The 26,067-nt window shown below is 44.7% G+C and overlaps 1 protein-coding gene across 1 annotated transcript in view; it reads left to right on the top strand.

Moving 5' to 3' along the window:
• The first annotated feature begins 5 nt into the window (after window positions 1–5).
• Window positions 6–26,067, top strand: part of LOC105463166 (lamin B1) — a 59,959-nt gene continuing 33,897 nt past the window's right edge. Inside the window, exon 1 of the mRNA XM_011710143.2 lies at window positions 6–741. Coding sequence (XP_011708445.1) covers window positions 383–741 — 359 coding nt within the window. The 5' untranslated portion in view covers window positions 6–382. The remainder of the gene's footprint in view (window positions 742–26,067) is intronic.

Below are 26,067 nucleotides of genomic sequence, written 5' to 3'. Positions count from 1 at the left end.
CCCGCCGCTCCGTGCAGCCTGAGAGGAAACAAAGTGCTGCGAGCAGGAGACGGCGGCGGCGCGGACCCTGCTTGGCCTCCAGTCACCCTCGTCTTGCATTTTCCCGCGTGCGTGTGTGAGTGGGTGTGTGTGTTTTCTTACAAAGGACATTTCGCGATCGATCGATTGATTCGTAGTCCCACACCCCCCCGCGCCTTTGCCCTTTGTGCTGTAATCGAGCTCCCGCCATCCCAGGTGCTTCTCCGTTCCTCTAAACGCCGGCGTCTGGACGCGAGCGCAGGTCGCCGGTTTGTGCCTTCGGTCCCCGCTTCGCCCCCTGCCGTCCCCTTCTTGTCACGGTCCTGCTCGCGGCCTCGCCTCCCCGCTGTCTCCGCCGCCCGCCATGGCGACCGCGACCCCCGTGCCGCCGCGGACGGGCAGCCGCGCTGGCGGCCCCACCACGCCGCTGAGCCCCACGCGGCTGTCGCGGCTCCAGGAGAAGGAGGAGCTGCGCGAGCTCAATGACCGGCTGGCGGTGTACATCGACAAGGTGCGCAGCCTGGAGACGGAAAACAGCGCGCTGCAGCTGCAGGTGACGGAGCGCGAGGAGGTGCGCGGCCGCGAGCTCACTGGCCTCAAGGCGCTCTACGAGACCGAGCTGGCCGACGCGCGACGCGCGCTCGACGACACGGCCCGCGAGCGCGCCAAGCTGCAGATCGAGCTGGGCAAGTGCAAGGCGGAACACGACCAGCTGCTCCTCAAGTGAGTGCTAGCTGGCTGCCGCGTTAGCACCAAGGAGGGTCGGGGGCGCAGTCGCGGCGGCCAGCTCACCGGGTTGTGCCCTGGGGAGAGAGTGCAGAGGCCAGGATGCACGCGTCCTTCGGAAGGAACAGGGTCTCGGTCTCCGGAAAGAAAAGGAAAAAGAATCTAGAGTTCATAGCGGGGCAGGGGTCGCGGAGGGGGCTCGAACTGTAGCGATGGGGGCCGTGATGCCCATTTCTAGGTTTTGGATACCCGCTGGGACGTGATAAGTGCGCGCCTGGGACTGCTGAGAACGAGCGCCAGCTTTCGCACCTCGAACCCGGGGAGCCGGCGCGGAGAGGCGGCCCGCAGGCCCCAGGTGCAGGGAGCTGGAGCGCGGACGCGCGCTCGAGTGCGCGCCCGGGTTTCCGGCCGGCGCGAGACAAAGCGTCTAGCGGATTTGCAGTGCCGGGATGGCCGGCCGGGGAGGACAGGCAGCCCGCCTCTAGAATGAATGAGCTTCGCGCGGGCAGAGGGAGGAAGGGGAGGGACCTTCCCGGAGCATCCGCGTCTCCTGGGGGTGGGTCCCACTTTGGCGCGCTCAGTCTTGGCCCTGTGACATTTTGCGAAGGTTCTACGCCTGCTTTGGGCGGGAGAGAGAGGCGGGGCTTGATCCGCGCGCCTCCAGCCCGCCTCAGGCAAGTTAGGTTTGCTAGCTGGTTAGCTTTCTCAGGGGAAAGGTGTCCTGTCTCAGCGGGGATGGTGCGAGCCCTCAGGTGGTTCTGCGCAGGGAAGGAAAGCCGGGTTTGTGCATGTTACTGCCACTGTTCTTCGAGTTGCAGTTCGCCTACCCCTCAGGCAGCGGCCCCCTCTCCCCAGCTTTTGCCGCCTCATAGTATAGTCGGGCTTTCGGGTAGGGACCGTGCTTAGTACCCCTTAGTCGGCCATTGTGCAGATAGTAGACCAGGGCAGGTGACAGGGTGCTGTGTAAATGCTGAGTGTTTGAGCGAAGGAGAGTTTGTAATTATTCACCTAAGCGAGTGTGAGTTTTCATTCCAGTGCACAAGGATACACTTGCAGACCTTTGCAGGCCTTATTTTGATTTTCTGATAAGCAAAATGGCCTGTCATCAGTAGGCAACAAGTGTTGATGTCATGCTTTAGAGATTTGCAAAATTTGGGTCTGGAATTCGTGCTCGCCATTAGCACGGCCAACTGAAATTTCTGGAGGTACCTTATTCTCACTTTGACACTCTTTGTCCCTGCTTCTTGGATTTACTAAGCCTTGGTTTCATCTTTTGAAATGAGCGGTAAGCTCACTCACACTGTTGTTTCCATGTTTCTCCAACTTTTTGCCACTGAATTCCTTCAAGTCTTAGATATCGTTGCTTGTAAGACTTGCCATTAGATTTGTACCACTAAGAAGATAAAAACACCAGGACCAACTGTGTAGGAACCATCCTGTTGGACCCATCATGATTTCATAGATATTAAAATGTCACACAGGGCCGGGCATGGTGGCTCACACCTGTAATCCCAGCACTTTGGGAGGCGAGGTGAGCGAATCACTTGAAATCAGGAGTTCGAGACCAGCCTAATTGGTGGAACCCCGTCTCTACTAAAAATACAAAAAATTAGCCAGGCGTGGTAGCACGCATCTGTAGTCCCAGCTACTCGGGAGGCTGAGGCAGGAGAATCGCTTGAACCCAGGAGACGGATGTTGCAGTGAGCCGGGATTGCGCGTTGCACCCCAGCCTGGCGACAGAGTGAGACCCTGTCTCAAAAAAAAAAAATATATATATATATATATGTATGTATGTATGTATGTGTATATATATATCTGGGCGTCGTGGTGGGCGCCTGTAATCCCAGCTACTGGGGAGGCTGAGGCAGGAGAATTGCTTGATATCCAGGAGGCAGAGGCTGCAGTGAGCCAGATGGTCCACTGCACTCCAGCCTGGGTGACAGAGTGAGACTCTGTCTAAAAAAAAAATTCACACAGATCAATTATCTGTTGTGAACCAGTCACCGTTCTATGTTAGAGGGTACGAAGATTTTTTTTTTTTTTTTTTTGGAGACGGAGTCTCGCTCTGTTGCCCAGGCTGGAGTGCAGTGGCCGGATCTCAGCTCACTGCAAGCTCCGCCTCCCGGGTCTACGCCATTCTCCTGCCTCAGCCTCCCGAGTAGCTGGGACTACAGGCACCCGCCACCTCGCCCGGCTAGTTTTTTGTATTTTTTAGTAGAGACGGGGTTTCACTGTGTTAGCCAGGATGGTCTCGATCTCCTGACCTCGTGATCCACCCGTCTCGGCCTCCCAAAGTGCTGGGATTACAGGCTTGAGCCACCGCACCCGGCCCGAAGATTTTTTTAAAAAATGAATTACTATTCTTTGTTGCTGAGAGTGTAGTGGGGGAGCTGTATCCCAGCAAGCAAATAAAGATTGTCTTTTGTGTGATGTGAAGCATTTTGATGCTGGCGCTTTTGTAATCTTTCCAGGAGTTATCCACAGGTTTTTCACACAGTAACAAGGCTGCCACCTGGCTGACACTAGTTGTAAATGTATGGATTCTAAAATGCATGCTGGTTTCAGTGGGGTTAAAAAATGAGAATAATGTGTATTAGAATCAATGAAATAATGTATGTGATACAGTTTAGGTAATAGCAGATGCTAAGGGAATAAAAACGAAGCAGAGTGAAGGGTTAGTGTGATTAAGGAAGGCCTGTCTGAGGGGTTGACAGTATCTATTCTCCCAGGGTAAGTAGTGTTCTGGGATTATATTTTTCTTAGGTCTCTGCTACTGTATGTATATTCCTATTGCCAGGATTAGGTGTACTCTTCTTTCCCCCTCAGCATACCATCATTTGCTCAAAACATGCCACGTTTTAGTTTGCTCCTCATTTGAATTATGACTTTTTTAATATGGATTTATTCCTCAGTAGCCTTTCGTTTTTCTTGTTGATTAAGAAAAATTTGCCCTCAGTGTGTTTGCAGACTTTTTGAAGATATCTAATCATAATATATATCACATGAATCTACTTTCTTCCCTAGAGTTCTCTTTGCTTAAGGTATGCTGTGTACTGATGTCCTGTAACTTTTTTTTTGTTTTTTTTTTTTTGAGCTGGAGTCTTGCTCTGTCGCCCAGGCTGGAGTGCAGTGGCGCAATCTCGGCTCACTGCAACCTCCGCCTCCTGGGTGCACACCATTCTCCTGCCTCAACCTCCCGAGTAGCTGGGACTGTAGGTGCTCGCCACTACGCCCGGTTAATTTTTTGTATTCTTTAGTAGAGACGGGGTTTCACCGTGTTAGCCAGGATGGTCTGGATCTCCTGACCTCGTAATCTGCCCGCCTCGGCCTCCTAAAGTGCTGGGATTACAGGCGTGAGCCACCGCGCCTGGCCGTCCTGTAACTTATTAAAGACAGCTTCCTGGCTGGGCACGGTGGCTTATGCCTATAAAGCACTTTGAGAGACCCAGACAGGTAGATCACCTGAAGTCAGGAGTTTGAGACTAGCCTGGCCAACATGGCAAGACCCCGTCTCTACTAAAAATACACAAATTAGCCGGGTGTGGTGGTGGACGCCTGCAATCCCAGTTACTCTGGAGGCTGAGGCAGGAGGCTTCGCTTGAACCAGGAAGGCGGAGGTTGCAGTGAGCTGAGATCACACCACTGCACTCCACCCTGGGTGTATTTTGCTTTTCCTTGGTTTCTTCATATTTTGTTGAAGAACATCCTTAAGTAATTTATTCGGAAAGGATGGCAGGAGGTAAACTTTCTGAGTCCTGTATGTCTGAAAATAGCTTTGTTTAGTCTCATGCTTGATTGGCTGTTGGGCTAGGTATAGAATACTAGGTTAACATTTTTCCAGGACTTGGAAAGTATTATTTTGCCCTGTTGTCTTCTGGCATCCAGGGTTGTTAATGTGTTTCTTTCTTTTATTTCTTTTTTTTTTGTTTGAGACTGAGCTTGGCTCACTGCAACCTCCGCCTCCCAGGTTCAAGTGATGCTCCTGACCCAGCCTCCCAAGTAGCTGGGATTATAGGTGTGCACCACCACACCCAACTCATTTTGTATTTTTAGTAGAGACGGGATTTCACCGTGTTTGCCAGACTGGTCTCAAACTCCTGACCTCAGGTGATCCACCCACCTCAGCTTCCCAAGGTGCTGAGATTACAGGTGTGAGCCACCATGCCTGGCCTATATTTAATTTTTTATTTGGAACCAGAGTGTTTGTAATTAAGTATAATCATCATTTAGGTAGATTTAGATTAAGAAAACAGCCTTGAGAGAATTATAGATTCCAAGTTGCTTAGTTTCTTTTTGGTTCCTCAGCACACAAAATACCTTAGAGGCAGAGCATGGAAATGCTTGGTCTGAAGAGAATTTGGCAATAGTTTCCATGCATGTGGTGTTTGAATCCATAGGAATACAGATCTCATATGCAAGGTACAGTTACTCTGATTCAGTCCAAGCCTAGTTATATTTTGCTGAAAGCTTTTTTGGGAGAACAGTTTCCAAGAATGATGATGAATGCCATCACTCAAAACTTTAAACAAAAAGTACAGAGAAATTGACTTGTTTCAGAATTTCACTGTTAACTATATGGGAAAAACAGATGTAACAGAAAGTTGTGTTTATATCAATCTTCAATAACTGGTTTTATGGATTCAGACATTTATTTTCCTTCAGTGATACAGGTCCCCTATCTTCTCTGTAAAACCCTGGGGGCCAGATGTGCTTTGGAAGTAAAAGCAATTCCAATTTAAGACGGTAATATGATGCGCATACTGAATATGACACCCCCAGTGGAGTTTATAGAGTTAGGGTAGATAAGAGTTAGCACTCTATCATGAAACATTTCTGAGGGAGAGATATTGTCACGGCAGGTGGAGAAAGACAGATTGAAAATAGACCTGGTTTCAGGTCAGGTTTTGCCACTAAATGTGCTAACAAAATTTTAGGTTTTCAAACTCTGAAAGTACAGATAAAAGACTGTGGATTTTTGTTTGTTTGTATGTATGTATGTATGTATGTATGTATTTATTTATTTATTTATTTATTGAGACAGAGTCTTGCTCTCTTGTCCAGGCTGGAGTGCAGCTCACGATCTCAGCTCACTGCAACCTCCATCTCCCTGGTTTAAGCAATTTGCCTGCCTCAGCCTCATGGTTAGCTGGGATTACAGGCACCCGCCACCACGCCTGGCTAATTTTTGTATGTTTAGGAGAGATGAAGTTTCGCCATGTTGACAAGGCTGGTTTCGAACTCCAGAGATCAGGTGATCCACCCATCTCGGTCTTCCACCATGCTGAGATTACAGGCATGAACCACCTTACCCCACCAGTACTTTTAAGTCCTTTAGCCTGTATTTCCTCATCTGTGTAATTATGATATAAATAGTAGTTTTCTGAATCTCAGGGAGAGTTAAGAAATTTAGGCCTTTTTCTGGCTTGTTATTAGTTCAAATTATGCAGCATACTGATGTAAATCTGATAAACTATTTTTTAATATTTTTTAATGAAGAAGGGGTTGGGAGTTTATCCTATATTTTATATATTTACTCTGTTGGCTTTCTACATATTTTGGTCATTCATAGAAGGAACTTTAGGAAATGCCCGTAGGTGAAACAAAATCTTCAGGGTTGTTTTAACACTCATGTACTTTGGTTTTCATACCTAAAATAATAAAAAATGCTAATTTTTTTTTTTTTTTTTTTGAGATGGAGTCTCACTCTGTCAACCAGGCTGGAGTGCAGTGGCACAATCTCAGCTCACTGCAACCTCCGCCTCTTGGGTTCAGGCAATTCTTCTGCCTGAGCCTGCAAGTAGCTGGGATTACAGGCACCTGCCACCATGCCCAGCTAATTTTTGTATTTTTAGTAGAGACAGGGTTTCACCATGTTGTCCAGGAAGGTCTCCATCTCTTGACCTTGTCATCTGCCCGCCTCTGCCTCCCAAAGTGCTGGGATTACAGGCGCGAGCCACTGTGCCCAGTCAAAAACATGCTAATCTTTTTTAGGAGCGTTTTCTTTGTACATAGGATGATTAATTGAAAAACAAGGACCTTTGCCGGGTGCCTTGGCTCACACCTGTAATCCCAGTACTTTGGGAGGCTGAGGCGGGCAGATCACAAGGTCAGGAGTTCGAGACCAGCCTGACCAACACAGTGAAACTCCATCTCTACTAAAAATACAAAAATCCGCTGGGCGTGGTGGTGCACGCCTGTAATCCCAGCTACTCAGGAGGCTGAGGCGGGAGAATCTCTTGAACCCAGCAGGCGGAGGTTGTAGTGAGCCGAGATTGCACCACTGCACTCTAGCCTGGGTGACAGAGTGAGACTCTGTCTCAAAAACAAAAACAAACAAACAAAAAAACCACAAAAAACAAACCTTCATCATCCTGTGTATTACCATATCTTTTTTTAATGTACTGATTTTGCCCTGTTTGAAGCAGATTGACAGTATACACCCTAGTCTTAATATGAGTTATCAAACTTTTATATTTTTATAACTCTTAAAATATAAGAGTTATAAAACTAGTTAAACTGCTTTTTATAGTTCTTTTATAACAGAGTTATGTTAAATGTTACTTTAATTTTCAAGGGAACACTTGGAAGGACCAAACCCCTAAAACTGATTTAAAAGTCTATGAAGCAGGTTCCAAATAATTAAACTGTCATGACATTTCCTTCCCATGCTTTCAAAAGATGTTTGATAAAGCAAGATCTTTTGGAGTTGTTTATTTAAGTTAGGGGATGAGACTAGGTAATATTTTGCATACCCAGATTCAAGGAAGTAAACAGGCGGAATGAAAGATAAAGCACTATTAAAATATGATGGGTCTTTTCTTTTTCCTGTCTTTACACAGTTGCTGGTTATATTTATTCTTTCATTTGTATAGATGGTGTCACCTCTGATATGTCTGAGTTAGAAATTCTTTAGACTTTTTTTTTTATACCATTAGTGTAAGTCTCTTTCATGTACAAATGTTGAGAATGAGCCTCAGGTATCAGTTGAGTAATGGGACCCTGTATAGCTGAAGTTCCCAATTATTTTTAGGATCAGAGAAGTTTTTAAAATCAGTTTTAAACCCTTTTTACAGTGTAACTCTTTGATAAGGAGATTGTGCTTTGGCTGTCATTTGAATTTCTTTTTTTTTTTTTTTTTTGAGACGGAGTTTCGCTCTCGTTGCCCAGGCTGGAGTGCAATGGTGCGATCTTGGCTCACTGCAACCTCTGTCTCCCGGGTTCAAGCAATTCTCCTGCCTCAGCCTCCCAAATATCTGGAATTATAGGCACCTGCCACCATGCCCAGCTAATTTTTTAATTTTTATTTTTAGTAGAAACGGGGTTTCACCGTGTTGACCAGGGTCATCTCTATCTCCTGACCTTGTGATCCGCCCACATTGGCTTCCCAAAGTGCTGGGATTACAGGTGTGAGCCACCGTGCCCGGCCTAAAAATTATTATTATTATTATTTTTAATAGACTGAGTCTTGCTGTGTCGCCAGGCTGGAGTGCAGTGGCACAATCTCAGCTCACTACAGCCTCCGCCTCCCGTGTTCAAACAATTCTCCTGCCTCAGCCTCCTGATTAGCTGGGACTACAGACACATGCCACCATGCTGGCTAATTTTTTTTTCTTGTGTTTTTTTTTTTTTTTTTTTTTGTATTTTAGTAGAGACGAGGTTTCACCATGTTGCCTAGGCTTGTCTAGAACTCCTGAGCTCAGGCAATCTGCCCACCTTGGTCTCCCAAAGTGCTAGGATTACAGGCGTGAGCCAGGGCGCCAGGCCAAAAATCAAAATTTTTACACAGGAAATGTATATTTATTATAGGAAAGGAGAAAACACAAACACCAAGAAGAAAATTAAAAATCACCCTTAGGTTGGGCCGGGTGGCTCATGCTTGTAATCCCAGCACTTTGGGAGGCCGAGGTGGGCGGATCACCTGAGGTCAGGAGTTCAAGACCAGCCTGGCCAACATGGCGAAACCCTATATCTACTAAAAATAAAAAAATTAACCAGGCATGGTGGTGGGCATCTGTAATCCCGGCTACTCAGGAGGCTGAGGCAGGAGAACTGCTTGAACCCGGGAGGCAGAGGTTGCAGTGAGCCAAGATTGCTACACTGTACTCCAGCCTGAGTGACAAAGCAAGACTCCCTTTTGGGGTGTGGGGGAAAAGATGCAGGAAGAAAAGCTGATATTTATTTTGTGCCAATTCTGTTTGCCAGGCATTACAGTAGATGCTTTATAGACATTGTCTTTTTTTTTTTTTTTGAGACGGAGTCTCCCTCTGTCACCCAGCCTGGAGTGCTGGAGTGCAGTGGCGCGATCTGGGCTCACTGCAAGCTCTGCTTCCTGGGTTCACGCCATTCTCCTGCCTTAGCCTCCCGAGTAGCTGGGACTACAGGCACCCGCCACTATGCCCAGCTAAGTTTTTGTAATTTTCAGTAGAGACGGGGTTTCACTGTGTTAGCCAGGATGGTCTCGATCTCCTGACCTCGTGATCCCGCCTGCCTCAGCCTCCCAGAGTGCTGGGATTACAGGCGTGAGCCACTGCACCCGGCCAGACATTATCTTTTAAGCTTATGATAACTGCTGATGAGTGAGGAAACTTCAGGCTCAGAGAGGTTAAATATTTTGCCTGGGATTACTTAGTAGAGTAATGGAAGCTGGAAAGGATGGTAGCCTGACTTCTAGCATTGTGATAGGGTTTTCACATACATAACCTTATTTCATCCGTACAACAGTGTTCTACAGGTATTACTCTAGTTTACCGACGTGAAGCAGGCTCACAGAGCATCATTATCTATGGTTGGTACTTGAAGTCTCAGATAGGATAGTTGGTTTTCAGATCCCTTTGGGTGCTACTTTTGGAAATGCTATTAGTTGCATGTTTTTCACGTTGATAGTAGCCTTCAAGGAAGGTAATTTTGGATTTGTCAGAAGGGTAGTTGTCAGTAGTTGAAACAGCTGTTTGAAATACTGAGGGCTTCATTTGCTAAAGAAAGGTGAAGATGAATTACTGAAAGAGATCGCTTTTATCTTTTTTCTCTTCTTAAAAAGCTACTTTCCCACTTTATTCCATGCCTTAATAATTTAAAAGAAATTAAAACCTCTAAATAAATATTTAATACTCATGACAGAGTGTTCTTTCATTTTTTATTCAAGACACATTTTTGTGGAACAGGTACTATATGCCAGGTCTTGAATCAGATGCTGGGAATAGATGGGATACTCAGTCCCCATTATCAAGTTACTTACAGTCTAGTGGGGAAGACAGAAAACCAACACTACAGGATTGTGCTACTGTAAGTGCGGTATACTAATAAAATATATCAAGTTCTATGACACCAGTATCCAGGTGTTGCTGTGGAGAAACAAGAACTGCTACCTAAGGCAGGCTAGGAGCCTTGTGAAATTTTGAAAGACATACCAGGGGAATCTGAGCTAAGTATTGGGAGGTAAGTAGGCGTTTGCTTCTAAATGGAAAATTTTAGGAGAGTGAGTTGTCCTGAATGTCAAATAATTCATATAACTGGAGCCATATATATGTGTGTGTATGTATATATACATATACAGATATCTATATAGGTATAGATTTTTTTTTTTTTTTTTTTGAGACGGAGTTTCACTCCTGTTGCCCAGGCTGGAGTGCAATGGTATGGTCTCGGCTCACTGCAACCTCTACCTCCTGGGTTCAAGTGATTGTTTTGCCTCAGCCTCCCAAGTAACTGGGATTACAGGCGCCCGCCACCACACCTGGCTAATTTTTGTATTTTTAGTAGAGACGGGGTTTCAGTATGTTTGCCAGACTGGTCGTGAACTCCTGACCTCAGGTGATCCACCCACTTCGGAGTGCTGGAGTGCTGGAATGCAGTGGCGCAGTCTCAGCTCACTGCAAGCTCTGCCTCCCGGGTTCATGCCATTCTCCTGCCTCAGCCTCCCGAGTAGCTGGGACTACAGGCACCCGCCACTACGCCCAGCCACTAATCCCAAAGTGCTGGGATTACAGGTGTGAGCCACTGCACCTGGCCTACTGGAGCCATATATATATGTAATATATGGGGTGGGGAAGGGGATTGCATTTTAAGTAATGAGTAGACCCAAGATTTTAAGGCAGAATTGTGACATGATCATTCTGGCTATGCTGTGGAGGGAAAAAAAGAGGAGAGGTACAAACAGTAGTAAGAACACTTGGGGAGTAACAAGGCAGCCCTTGAACTGAGGCAGGTGGAAGAAAGGAGAGAAGGTGGATTTAAGAGATACTGAACATAAGGGACTAGGGAGAAGAGTCTAGGGCGACTGCTTCCATGCTTGGGTGCCTGGGTAGACAATATTGCTCTTAACCGAAATTGGTGGAGAAGGAACAGGTTTGGAGGACTCTAAATCAGTGAATTAGTGGTGTTTGCCAGACTTTAGGTAGCAATGTCAGTTGGCAATTTGAAGTACTCAAGAGATATGGAAAACACGTGCATATGAGGACTGGGTAGAGAAAGGAAAACCCACAGTGGGGATGATAAGTAATAGAGAGGTGAGGCCGGGCATGGTGGCTCATGTCTGTAATCCCAGCACTTTGGGAGGTTGAGCGTTTGGATCACTTGAGGCCAGGAGTTTGAGACCAGCCTGGGCAACATGGGGAAACCCTGTCTCTACTAAAAATACATAAATTAGCCAGGCGTCGTAGCACATGCCTTTAATCTCAACTATTGTGGAGGCTGAGGTAGGAGAATCACTTGAACCTGGGAGGCAGAGGTTGCAGTGGGAGGAGGTTGCAGTGAGCTGAGATTGTGCCTCTGTACTCCAGCCTGGGTGACAGAGGGACACTTCGTCTTAAAAGGTGAGAAAAGAGAGTTGAGTCATGGAACAAGAGTTTTTTGTTTGATGAAGCCTAAAAATCATCCGTTGTCATTGGTGTCTTTGGTGCCGTAGGTGATTGTTGACTGAGAGGAGAGCCTTTGGTTAATAGAGGAAACCCCTGGCCATAATTAAAGGGAGAGTGAGAGGAAAAAGATTATGAGTTTAGAACACTTATTCAAGAATGTTGGCAGTGAAGGGAAGGATACATGGGTTTTTTTGTTTGTTTGTTTGCTTTTTGAGACAAGGTCTCGTTCTGTGGCCCGTGCTGGATTGCAGCGGTGCATGGTTCACTATAACCTGGACTTCCCAGGCTCAAGTGATCCTCCCACCTCAGCCTCTGGAGTTGCTGGGACTACAGGCACACGCCACCACGCCTGGCTAATTTTTTGTGGGGAGAGGGTTTTGCCATGTTTCCCAGGCTGGTCTTGAACTTTGAGCTCAAGCAATCCGCCTGCCTTGGCCTCTCAAAGTGTTGGGATTACAGGTGTGAGCCACCATGTCTGGCAGGAAGGAGGCATTCTTAAGGGTCAATTTAAACTAGATTCTTACTCAGTGTTTATGTAACAAAACACTGGACAGGGGACCAGAACTCTTATCCCTCTAAGATTCTGTACTAAAATGTGATCATTTCACCCCCTTTGGTTAAAACAGTAGCTTCTAGGGTAAAGACTAAGACCCTACTAATAGTAGGGTGACCATACAATTTAGTATCTAAATTGGGATACTTTTGTGTGTGAAAGAGGGAGCTGTTAATAATTATGCAGTAACAGCTCGCATAAACGGAACTTGTCCTGGGCAATCTGGGACATATTTGCCCAGGTTATCCTACCTAAAAGTTCTTTCCCTGCATGGGCTGGCCCCAGTCTGACCCTCCAGCTTCATCTCATACCACAGTTGAACTTGTTTACACCTCTTTAGCCATGAAATCCTTTATTCAGTCCCTTTAACTGTGCTCCTCTTAAAATAGGGCCTTTGCATTTGGGGTTTCCTTTGGATATTTTTTTTTTTTTTGAGAGTGAGTATTGGCTGTGTCTCCTTGGCTGGTGTTCAGTGGTGTGACCTTGGCTCACTGTAACCTCCGCCTTCCAGGTTCAAGTGATTCTCCTGCCTCAACCTCCTGAGTCGCTGGGATTGCAGGCACCTGTACTACACCCAGCTAATTTTTTTTTGTATTTTTAGTAGAGATGGGGTTTCACCATGCTGGCCAGGACTGGTCTTGAACTCTTGACCTCAAGTAATCCACCTGCCTTGGCCTCCCAAAGTGCTGGGATTACAGGCATGAGCCATCGCATCCGGCCTCCTTTGTTTGGATTTCCGTCATCATTGGGTTACTTATCCCTCAGGTTTCCTCTCAATATTCATTTCTTTAGAGATGTCTTCCCTGACTTCCCTGATTCAGAGTTTTCTAATATGTATGTACCTTGGGAAAAAAACCAAAACCTATAACTTTCTAGCAGTGGTGTGTGTGTGTGTGTGTGTGTGTGTGTGTGTGTACACATAATTTAAGGACTCAAAAGAGTTCTCCAAGACTGCTCATGAGAAGAATTACTTTCAGCTATTTTCAGTGCTCCTTTGCTATTTATTCTTGTATCTAGATGATAGTGCGACAGTGTTGACTTTGTACTATGGACAACAAGGAATTGAGCTCTTTTATTCTATTGTCTTCATAACACATTTTTCTTATCCTCCCAATAGTCATATATCATATTTTAGTTTAGGTCAGTGTTTGGTATCTAAAGTATTGATTCAGTGTATTCTGACACAAATATTTCTATAATTAGCTCATATGTGACAGGTAAATAGATGATATTATTGTAATTGGAAGTTGTATTGCATTATATGTGCCTTGTCCTAGTAAATCCTAGTAAAGGTGAGCCAGAATAGCTAGAGTATAGTATTAATCTTCAGAAGGAAAGACGATCCTCAGCTCTGCTTTCACCTCTGTTTTAAGAAAATTAAAAGTGAGTGCCCGTGCCCAGGGTTCTCTCCCCCAGAGAGGTGCACCTCTAGCTTTGCTTTTGTAGCCAGTCTTATTCTTGTGTTCAGAGCTCTGTTTCTCTATTGTCTAAATTTTTCCAAACCATCATTTCCACTCTGTTGTTTTTGTGCGTTTTATTTTTTATTTTATTTTATTTTGAGCCGGAGTCTTGCTCTGTCACCCAGGCTGGAGTGCAGTGGCGTGATCTTGGCTTACTGCAACTTCCACCTCCCGGGTTCAAGCGATTCTCTGGCCTCAGCTTCCTGAGTAACTGGGATTACAGGCATGCGCCACCATGCCCGGCTAATTTTGTATTTTTAGTAGAGACGGGGTTTCACCATGTTGGCCAGGCTGGTCTGGAACTCCTGACCTCAAGGGATCCACCTGGCTCGGCCTCCCAAAGTGCTGGGATTACAGGTGTGAGGCACCGTGCCCAGCCTTTTTTTGTGCATTTAAAAACATCTTTTGATGCAGCTCTAGCCACACTAAACTGACTGCCTGGGCTGTCCAGATTACCTCCTGGGATACTAATTCTTTTTTTTTTTTTTTTTTTAGCAGAGATGGGGTTTCTCCGTGTTGGTCAGGCTGGTCTCGAACTCCTGACCTCAGGTGATCCACCCACCTTGGTCCCCCAAAGTGCTGGGATTACAGGCGTGAGCCACCGCGCCCGGCCGAGATACTAATTCTTTATGTTATTGCTGGTGCTCTGTTTCAGAGTGCATAGGTTTTGAGTGGTGTATTTATTCCAACATTATTTTTTCTACTTGCTCTGTTATTTTTATTTTTATTTTATTTTATTTATTTTTGAAACGGAGTTTCGCCCTTGTTGCCCAGGCTGGAGTGCAATGGCGCAATCTTGGCTTACCGCAACCTCTACCTTCTGGGTTCAAGCGATTCTCCCTGCCTCAGCCTCCCGAGTAGCTGGGATTACAGGCATGTGCCACCACGCCCTGCAAATTTTTGTATTTTTAGTAGAGGTGGGTTTTGCCATGTTGGCCAGGCTGATCTCGAACTCCTGACCTCACATGATCTGCCTGCCTCAGCCTCCCAAAGTGTTGGGATTACAGATGTGAGCCATCACATCTGGTCTGCTGTGTTATTTTTAATCTGTACAGAATGCAAGAGTTGTCAGAAGCACATATGTTATAGCAGAAATAAATACAGTCCCCAGCAAAACTCAGTCATATACTGTGATTAGTTTTCCTTCTCTATCACACCTTTTGATCACCTGTAAAAGTAGTGTTTTTTCCCACTTATTTTTTTTGTATAATTATATAGCGTCTATGACAGTTGTTAAAACATCAAATCATTTAGGATCATTTTTTAAATTAATTTTATCTCATTAAATAAAGAATTACCTTTGGATACCTTGTGTTTTTTTCCAGTCTAGTTGTATTGTATAAGCATTGATAGTTTGGGTATAGAATTCTAGGTGATAAATGCTATTTTCTTAGACTTTTGAAGGCATGTTTTGGCCAAGGCGGGTGAATCACCTGAGGTCAGGAGTTCATGGTGAAAGAGAGAGAGAGAGAGAGAGAGAGAGAGAGAAGAGAGAAAGAAAATGAAGCCATGTTCTTTAGTTTTCTAGCTCTCATTGGCTACAGAAGTAATGATGAGTGAAAAATTTAAAAGCTTGTAGGATCTTCTTTTGGTCCAGTGCTAAAATTTCACAGGGATGGCCGGGTGCGGTGGCTCACGCCTGTAATCCCAGCACTCTGGGAGGCCGAGGCGGGCGGATCACAAGGTCAGGAGATCGAGACCACGGTGAAACCCCATCTCTACTAAAAATACAAAAAATTAGCCGGGCGCGGTTGTGGGCGCCTGTAGTCCCAGCTACTCGGGAGGCTGAGGCAGGAGAATGGCGTGAACCCGGGAGGTGGAGCTTGCAGTGAGCCGAGATCGCGCCACTGCACTCCAGCCTGGGCGACAGAGCGAGACTCCGTCTCAAAAAAAAAAAAATAAAATAAAAAAATAAAATAAAATAAAATAAAATTTCACAGGGATGTTCCTTGTAGATCTCTTTTCATCCATTGTGTTGATCATCTGATTGAATTCTTTTGATCTTGAAATTTATGTCCTTCAGTTGTTGGAAATTTTCTTTAATTATTTCCTTCTTTTTTATTACCATATGAAACTCCTGTTACTCAAATGTTGGATCTCTTACCAAATCCTTTGGTTTTCCCTTTTTTAAAAAATATTTTTTCTCTACTAAGAGATGTTCTCAATTTTGTTTTCCAATTTTTGCTATTGTATTTTAAATTTCTAATAGCTTCTTTTTATTCTCTTTCTCTCTCTCTCTTTATTTAAAGGTAGGGTGTTACCCTTGCCCAGGCTGGAGTGCAGTGGCATGATCTTGGCTCACTGCAGCCTCAACCTCCTAGGCTCAAGTGATCCTCTCACCTCAGCCTCTGGAGTAGTTGGGACTAAAGGTGTGTGCCACTACACCCAGCTAATTTTTTGATTTTTTTCACAGAGACAAGGTCTTACTATGTTGCTGGTCTCAAACTCCTGAGCTCAAGTAGTCCTTCTGCCTCAGCCTCCCAAAGTGTTGGGATTACAGGTGTGAACCATCGTGCCTAGCCTTTTTTATTCCCTTGATGTCTCTTTTTTTGTTTTTGAGTCTGGGTCTTGCTCTGTTGCCCGGGCTGGAGTGCAGTGGCGCGATCTCGGCTCACTGCAACCTCTGCCTCTGCGTTCAGGTGATTCTCATGCCCCCCAGCCTCCCAAGCAGCTGGGATTACAGGTGCCCGCCATGACACCAGGCGGATTTTCGTATTTTTAGTAGACACGGGGTTTCGCCATGTTGGTCAGGCTGGTCTCGAACTCCTGACCTCAAGTGATCCGCCTATCGCTGCCTCCCAAAGTGCTGGGTTAACAGGTGTGAGCCACTGCATCTAGCCTATTCTCTTGATAGCTCTATAGCATTGTTTTTGTCTAAATTTGATAGATTTGGTACTTTTTTTTTTTTTTGAGATGGAGTCTTACTCTGTCGCCCAAACTGGAGTACAGTGGCATGATCCCAGCTCACTGCAACCTCCACCTCCTGTGTTTAAGCGATTCTCCTGCCTCAGCCTCCTGAGTAGCTGGGATTACAGACACATGCCATTAACGCCTGGCTAACTTTTGTATTTTTAGTAGAGATGGGGTTTTGCCATGTTGACCAGGCTGGTCTTGAACTCCTGACCTCAGGTGATTCGCCTGCCTTCCAAAGTGCTGGGATTACAGGCATGAGCCACTGTGCCTGGTGAATTTGATACTTTCTCTTATTCTTGCAGAAGTCTTCATTGTCCTTCATAGCCCCTCTTTGCTAAGTTAATTTCTTTTTCTGTTCAGGTCTTTGTGTCATCACTCAGTGCAGGGAACAGAAAGCACTAGGGTTTTTTTTTGTTTTTTTTTAAGTTGGAGTTTCACTCTTGTTGCCCAGGCTGGAGTGCAACAGCGCAATCTCAGCTCACCGTAACCTCCACTTCCCAGGTTCAAGCGATTCTCCTGTCTCAGCCTCCCTGGTAGCTGGAATTACAGGCATGTGTCACCATACCCAGCCAATTTTGTATTTTTGATAGAGATGGGGTTTCTCCATGTTGGTCAGGCAGGTCTCAAACTCCTGACCTCAGGTGATGCACCCGCCTTGGCCTCCCAAAGTGCTGAGATTACAGGCATGAGCCACTGCGCCTGGCAACACTTGGGAATTTTAAGCGGAAAGGGAAACAATGTGAGATTTAGGTGCTTAGAAACGATTTTTAGAGAGGCTAGGGGAGCAGTAATGATGCTCAGAACATTGTTGTAGAACTGACCTTCTTTGGGAGCTTTTATGTGTGAGGCCACCAATGGAACCACTGAACTGTTTTATTTTTTTATTTTTATTTTTATTTTTTTTGAGACGGAGTCTCGCTCTGTCGCCCAGGCTGGAGTGCAGTGGCCGGGTCTCAGCTCACTGCAAGCTCCGCCTCCCGGGTTCACGCCATTCTCCTGCCTCAGCCTCCGGAGTAGCTGGGACTACAGGCGCCCGCCACCTCGCCCGGCTAGTTTTTTGTATTTTTAGTAGAGACGGGGTTTCACCATGTTAGCCAGGATGGTCTCGATCTCCTGACCTTGTGATCCGCCTGTCTCGGCCTCCCAAAGTGCTGGGATTACAGGCTTGAGCCACCGCGCCTGGCCTGAACTGTTTTAAAAACAGTATATAGCTACTATTCAGGACCAGGAAGCTGCCACTTCTATTGCTTTAGGAGTAGCTGCCTTATAACACCCAGCAAACTGGAGAATGGATATTGGAACACTGTTTCAGAAATATTTTACACCCAGGTCAGTGCCTAGCACATTGTAGATGAGTGACAAAGGTAGTGGTTATTGGTTTTTCTTTTTCTTTTTAAATGAATCAGTCATTTTAATTAAGACTTAATCTGTAAGAGTCTGCTCCACACTCCTGTGCCTGTTTATGTTACAGTGAATTTTTTGTTTGTTTGTTTCAAAGAAGTGATTTTGTGGTCCAGTTTCAATCTCATTTAGCATTTTTCCTAATTTTACCTGCGTTTCAGCTAGGGTTTGCCTGAGTCTGATTAGGTTGTTGCTAATTCATTGACAGATTAGTTTATTCAGTGAGTAGCAGAATGTCATTGACACTGGAAACTATCCTTTGCAGCTTTGAGTTTATGCAAAAGCATCTTAGTCTTTTTGCATATGCCAGAGGAGACCCTTGTTGATAGAAATTGTCATCACAAGACCGGGCATGGTGACTCACGCCTATAATCCTAGCACTTTGGGAGGCTGAGACGGGCAGATCACCTGAAGTCAGGGGTTCAAGACCAGCCTGGCCACCATGGTGAAACCCCATCTCTACTAAAATACCAAAAATTAGCCAGGTGTAGTGGCGGGCGCCTGTAATCCCAGTTACTCAGGAGGCTGAGACAGCAGAATCACTGGAACCCAGGAGGCGGAGGTTGCAGTTAGCTGAGATCGCACCATTGCACTGTGGCCTGGGCAACAGGAGTGAAACTCCATCTCGAGAGAGAGAAAGAGAGGAAGGGAAGGAGGAAGGGAGGGAGGGAAAAGGAAAGAGAAAAGAAGAAAAGAGGCCGGGCGCGGTGGCTCAAGCCTGTAATCCCAGCACTTTGGGAGGCCGAGACGGGCGGATCATGAGGTCAGGAGATCGAGACCATCCTGGCTGACATGGTGAAACCCCGTCTCTACTTTAAAAATACAAAAAACTAGCCGGGCGAGGTGGCAGGTGCCTATAGTCCCAGCTACACGGGAGGCTGAGGCAGGAGAATGGCGTGAACCCGGGAGGCGGAGCTTGCAGTGAGCTGAGATCCGGCCACTGCACTCCAGCCTGGGCGGCAGAGCGAGACTCTGTCTCAACAAACAAACAAACAAAAAAAAAAAAAAGAAGAAAAGAGAAAGAAATTGTGATCATAAGACCTTCTAGTTTTTGTGTAATTTTTTAATTTTTAATTTTTATTTTTTGAGATGGAATCTCGCTTTGTTGCCCAGGCTGGAGCGCAATGGAGTGATCTTGACTCACTGCTACCTCTATCTCCCGGGTTCAAGCGATTCTTCTGCCTCAGCCTCCCTAGTAGCTGGGATTACAGGCATGAGCCGCCTGTAATGCCCAGCTAATTTTTGTGTTTTTAGTAGAGACGGGGTTTCACCATGTTGACCAGGCTGGTCTCTAACTCCTGACCTTAGGTGATCTGCCCGCCTTGGCCCCCTAAAGTGCTGGGATTACAGGAAAGAACCACCGTACCTGGCCGAGTTTTTGTATATTAAGTTATATTTGTTTTAATTTTGGGGAAGTTCATTACTTTTCCTTAGGAAAAATACTGTAGATCACATCCTTTTTCCCTTTGGAAGGGAAGTTAACATGAGGACAGTGTTGAAGCTGATGAGTGACTGTTGGAGCAAATGCGTGCTTGACATGTAGTTTGAGCCTGTTATGAAATAAAATTACCAAGTTTTAGGACAAGGTTTTTATGTGGGCATATTTTACTTTAAATTGAAAATAAGGTTTATTTTTTCTCTAAAGGTCTGGAGCATGGCTAGATAATAAAAGACATGGCATATCGATGCTGAGCTCTGGGTGTGAAGAGATCCCCAGACACGGATTTGTGTGATAGTCACTTGAATACTGCACTATAGTGGTGTTGAGTTGCTACCAGACAGCTGTTCAGAAGAACCTTACAGTATGTGAAAGCAGGAACAGAGCCTAGCCAGCTGGGCTAATTGGCTTGGCTCTCTATATACAGTGGGTCTGTTTTAAGGGATTTAAAAATCCTTGTTTTGTGGCTTTGATTAGAAATAACAGTTTTGTATAGAATGATTTCTGCTAGCTGATTACACTTAAGAAACTAAATGGCTTTTCTCTTTCATCTCCTATAATATATTTGTTTTTCTGAATAAGCGTGGGCCTGAAGTGAAATGTTAGGGATAGGTACTGATGCACACTGACCGAGAGAATGTCAACAGGTGGGCAATAATTTGCCATTACCCAAATTAATTAAAACTATTCTGTAATGAGCTTCAGATTATGTTGTATTTGTCCCTGCAAGTTTACTTATTGATTTGTTTCACACTAATTCTTTGTTCCCTGTTTAAGTGTACAGTCTTATTTGTTCAAGTGTTTATGATTGGAATATGCTTACTAATTCCCTTTCCTTTTTTTTTTTTTTTTTTTTAAAGATAAGGATCTTGCTCTGTTGCCCAGAGCGATAGTGGCTGGAGTGCAGTGGCACGACCATAGCTCACTGCAGCCTTAACCTCCCTGGCCCAAGCAATCTTCCCATCTCAATCTCTCTAGTAGCTGGGACTACAGCCGCAGGCCACTACACCCAGCTAATTTTTGTATTCTTTGTAAAAGTGGTGTTTCACCATGTTGCCCGGGGTGGCCTCGAAGTCCTGGACTCAAGCATTCTGTCCATTTTGGCCTCCAAAAGTGCTAGGATTACAGACATGAACCACCGGGCCTGGTCCCCTATTTCATTTTCAAGTAGTTATTGTTACTGCAGGCCTGGAATGACTTTCTGCATGTTATGTGTATGGTATGAGTTTTAGAGATTATAGAAGCATCTGTTATTAATATTTTTTTCTTCTTGGAAGAGACATGATATTTTATATAGGATGAAAAAAGAGAAGTTATGTGTGTCTGTGTGTGTGATTTTTTTTCCTTCCTGGGAAAGACATGATACATTTTACATAGGATGAAAAAAGAGAAGTTGTGTGTGTGTGTGCGCGTGCACTTGTGACATTTACCAAAAAAATCATTATCTGAATTTTCTGTGTAGAAGATGTAGGAATAATAAGTCATGGGCCTTGCCCTGAAAGGGTTTTCAATCTCTTGAGGTAGCTCAGCACGTCCTCAAGTAAGGGATTTGTATGATCAATACACTGTAAGTGCTATATATGCAAGAGGTAGAGATAGTAGTCAATTCTTCTCTCTTTATTAGCCACTTTATGAAGTGTTGATTTTTTCACTGTTAATATTGTGGCCTAAGGAGGAAGAGGAAAAACATATGAATGCAGAATAATTCGTTTGTGGAGTTAAAGGGCTCACAGTGTAAGGACAGCTGCAAGAACTGTCTGCCCTGAGCTCCCAGTGCAGGTAGCCTCACAAGTCCCTTTTCATCAGTTTACTTCAGCATCTGCAAGATAAGCCTTTATGCCACCTAGACAGCTGCACACATGTGTGGTGACATGGCCTAGTGCCTAACCCTGAGCAGTAAAGATACTGAGGGTCCAGAAGAAGGAAGGGAAAAACGAACAATGCACTTAGCTGGGACCCTGTCTTATTTATTTATCTTTCTGTTCCTGGTAGTACATAGTAGATACTCAGTAATGTCTGCTGAATTAAGTAAATATATCTCAAAATTAAGGACCTGGGCTGAGCCTCTCCCCCCATCCCTAAACTCCTGTGCACTTGTGTATAAGAGTGCATATAAATGCCACTGTACGTTTGTGTGGGTTAGAAAAAGCAAAAGTGTGTTCATAACCTCCTATGAGAAGAGACTATAAATTACTTTGCACCAAGGACGGTAGCTGACTCTTGAGTTCTCTTCAGTGCCTGGTACAATGCCTGCCGCCCACCTGCTTGTGAAGGCTGTGGTGGCTTGTACAGGCATTGCAGGGCAGATCTAGATTGACTGTTTGGGTCTCAGAATAACCTTGGTCCTCTATAACAGAGGCTGAGTACTTATCTTTTCATGAGTTGTTACACTAAAGTAAAATTGTAAGTACTGCTTTTCTGTGGTTTGCTGCCTTCATTTTTTAACACAGAAATTTTATTGAGTATCCCCACCCTATACCAGACATTGTCAAGCACTGAGGATCTGAAGGTAATCTCATTTTACCCACATTCCAGTGTAGGAGACAGACTTGGAATCTTAAATCTTAAAAAGATGTATGTACCATGCACCATATGAGAATGACGCACAAAGTGCTGTGGAGCCCAGAAAGGTAAATGACTTTTTTCTGCTAGGAGAGGTAAAGCAGGGGAGCATTACAGAGGAAGGATGACATTTGTTGCATCCTTGGTCTTAGTTTTGAATGGCAGTTGCTTAGGAATTAGATGGAGTTAGGAGTGGGAATAGATGGCATGGAGCAGGGGAGAGTGAAGTCCCAGGCTCAGAAGGTCTTTAGCACTTAGACCTGAAGGGCTTTGTAGGGGGACATGCCATGCCAAGGAGCTTGAATATTGCTTGATGGTCAGGAGTTTTCAAACTGTTGCAGAAAACTAGGACTGTTGGGATGGGGATTGATGGGATACTGGACCCTACACTGTATCTTCTTCTTTTTTTTTTTTTTTTTTTTTGAGATGGAGTTTCACTCTTGTTGCCCAAGCTGGAGTGCAATGGCACAATCTCGGTTCACCACAACCTCTGCCTCCCAGGTTCAAGCAATTCTCCTGCCTCAGCCTCCGGAGTAGCCGGGATTACAGGCATGTGCCATCATGCCTGGCTAATTTTTTATTTTTAGTAGAGACAGGATTTCTCCGTGTTGGTCAGGCTGGTCTCAAACTCCTGACCTCAGGTGATCTGCCCGCCTCAGCCTCCCAAAGTGTTGGGATTACAGGTGTGAGCCACTGCAGCTAGCCTATATATATAATATATATATATATTTTTTATATATATATACATTTTTTTTTTTTGGAGATAGAGCCTCACTCTCTCACCAAGGCTGGAGTGCAGTGGCACAATCAGGGCTCACTGCAGCCTCGACCTCCTGGGATCAAGTGATTCTCCCGCCTCAGCCCCTCTAGTAGCTGGGACTACAGACATGTGCTACCATGTCTGGCTATTTTTTTTTATTTTTAGTATAGATGGGGTCTCACCATGTTGCCCAGGCTAGTCTCCCTTCCAAAGTGCTGGGATTATAGACGTGAGCCACGGCACTTTGCCAGGAAATAATTTATAACAGAACAATTTATATTTTCATGGAACAGTGTTTTACTTGATTAAGAACTTGACATAAAATGAACAGTGGAAGCTTTAGTCTTGACTGAAATTAAAGCTCCTATGAAATTTCCACTGGCATCATTGGGTGGCCCTCGGGGTACCACAAGTAAATACTCTCTTCATCCCCTGTCCTCCTTATCTTCTTTGGTTTTTATTTTTATGGAAGAAATCACCATATTCTAGTCATCTGGGTGTACTGCCTTGGATTAATTTTTGACTTCTTGTGTTTTCTACACTTCACAAGATGTTGCCCACAGTATCTTTCACTTGGTAGTATGACATCCTAAGTTTTGAGCTATTTGCTTATATTACCTATTAAATCTGTGAAGTCAAATAAACAAGAACGATATTGCATAAAATATGCCAATTTAACAGGTTGCTGCATACAATAACTTGTAAAGTTGACATGCTGTTTTATGCAGTATCATTCTTGCTGGACCATTTCGGTCCCTGGAAGGCACAGGTCATTCTTCTGCCATGAGGCAGCATCACCTTGAGAAGTACCACATTTATGACCTGAGCTTTAAAAATTACTGTTTGTAATTGTTAAGTAATTAATTTTGAGTCAGTAGCTTTTGTAAGTATTGTGTAATACTGCATTTAAAATATGGTTTCATTTTCAAGCATATGTATTATGACATATATCCTAGCCCTTCTGGTAATTTTATAGTGGGACAAAATAGAGGCTCCTTCACAAGTGTCAGTTCATTCCTGTGGAGACCCAGCAGTAGTGTGAACTAGGCATTTTGATTGTAAATTATTACAGTATGGGATTTTTTTTTAACAGTTAATGTTTCCCTCTTCTAGACTAGTCTTCAGTTAAAGCCTGCCATCTTGTGGTGTTTTAAAGCATGAGATTTAAGCATGTGACATGACTGCTGAGCTTTTATGATGAGTAAAAAGTGAATGCTATTAAATCTTTTCATATGTGATCGTCATTTGGCCAGTTTATTTCTTCACTTTATTTTAATATTACAATATTATTTTGAGATTTTTATTAAAGATTCCTCCTTTAGCCAGTCCTCAAACATCAGTAAGTAAAAGTATTCTTCTACGATAGCAGTTTTTTTAGTTAAATCCTATTTCTCCAAGGAAAATACAATAGCGGTTTTAAGAACAGGTATTAATAATTTTGATATTATTATTATTTTTTTGAGACAGAGTCTCTGTCACCCAGACTGGAATGCAGTGGTACGATCTCGGCTCACTGCAACCTCTACCTACCGGGTTCAAGCAGTTCTCCTGCCTCAGCCTCCCAAGTAGCAGGGATTCCAGGCACGCCCCACTATGCCCTGCTAATTTTTGTGTTTTTTGTAGAGACGGGGCTTCACCATTTTGGCCAGGCTTGTCTTGAACTCCTGACCTCAGGTGATCCACTCGCCTCGGCCTTCCAAAGTACTGGGATTACAGGCATGGGCCACCATGCCTGGCAATAATTTTGATATTATTAAGGCTTCTCTGTGTAACTACTGTTAACAATTATTTGAATGAGAGAAATACTTTAAAATATAATTATTGGGCAAACTATATCCAAATGAACTATAATTTTATAATGTAGAACTCCATTAAAAAAAAAAGTGATATTTAGAGGCTAGGTAGAGTGGCTCATGCCTGTAATCCCAGCATCTTGGGAAGCTGAGGCCCGTGGATCACTTGAGGTCAGGGGTTGGAGACCAGCCTGGCCAAAATAGACAAACCCCATCTCTACTACAAATACAAAAAATTAGCTCAGCCTAGTACCACACGCCTGTAATCCCAGCTACTTGGGAGGCCGAGGCATGAGAATCACTTGAACCCAGGAGGCGGAGGTTGCAATGAGCGGAGATCAGCCCCACTGCACTCCAGCCTAGGTGACAGTGAGACACCGTCTCAAAAAAAAAGTGATATTTAGAGAAAAAGAAACTTCAATTTGAACCTCAGCTTGTTTTTTGTTTTTGAGACTGAGTTTTGCTCTTGTTGCCCAGACTGGAGTGCAATGGGCACAATCTCGGCTCACTGCAACCACCTCCTCTTGGGTTCAAGTGATTTTCCTTCCTCAGCCCCCCTAGTAGCTGGGATTATAGGCATGCGCCACCACGCCTGCATGCCTTTTTTGTATTTTTAGTAGAGACGGAGTTTCTCCATGTTGGTCAGGCTGGTCTTGAACTCCCAACCTCAGGTGATCACCCGCCTCGGCCTCCCAAAGTGCTGGGATTATAGGCGTGAGCCACCGTGCCCGACCTGTTTGTTGGTTTTTTTGAGACAGGCTGCAGTGCAGTGGCATGATCTCGGCTCACTGCAACCACCACCTGCTAAGTTCAAGTGATTCTCCTGCCTGAACCTCCCGAGTAGGTGGGACTACAGGCGCCACCATGCCCAGCTTAAATTTTTGTATTTTTTCTAGAGTCGAGGTTTTACTACGTTAGTGAGGCTGGTCTTGAACTCCTGACCTCGAGTGATCCGCCAGCCTTGGCCTTCCAAAGTGCTGGGATTACAGGCATGAGCCACCGCTCCCAGCCCTGAACCTCAGTTTTTTGGTAGTTAGTTGTATAAACTGAAATAATTTTTATGCAAAATATTAGGGAGGCCATTATTTATTGTTACCTCTATCTAACAAAATGGGAGGTACTTGCAAAGCTTGGGGTCAATTAGTTCTTATTAATATCAGGGAAGTTTCAGTATCATGCATTGAGTTATAAAATTACTTTTTAGAATAACATTTTTTTCTCATTTAGTGTAATTTAATTTTCTTTCTTTTTTTTTTTTTGAGACTGGGTCTTGGTCTACTGCCCAGGCTGCAGTACAGTTGTGCAATCATGACTCACTGCAGCCTCAACCTCCTGGGCTCAAGCGATGTTCCCACCTAAGCCTCCCGAGTAGCTGGGACTACAGGTGTGTGCCACTGTGCCGGGCTGTTTTTATTTTTTATTTTTTTGTAGAGTCAGGGTCTTGCTGTGTTGCCTAGTCTGGTCTTGAATTCCTGCTCTCAAGCGATCTTCCCACATCGGCCTCTCAAAGTGTTGTGATTACAGATGTAAGCCACTGTGCCTAGCATGATATCCTGACTTATAGTTCCTGTACGTTTTGGCTTATAA

This window comes from Macaca nemestrina, chromosome 6, assembly GCF_043159975.1.
Source record: "Macaca nemestrina isolate mMacNem1 chromosome 6, mMacNem.hap1, whole genome shotgun sequence".
Lineage (NCBI taxonomy): Eukaryota > Metazoa > Chordata > Mammalia > Primates > Cercopithecidae > Macaca > Macaca nemestrina.
The sequence above is the reverse complement of the archived record's forward strand: the minus strand, read 5'-3'. Positions and strand labels throughout refer to the sequence as shown.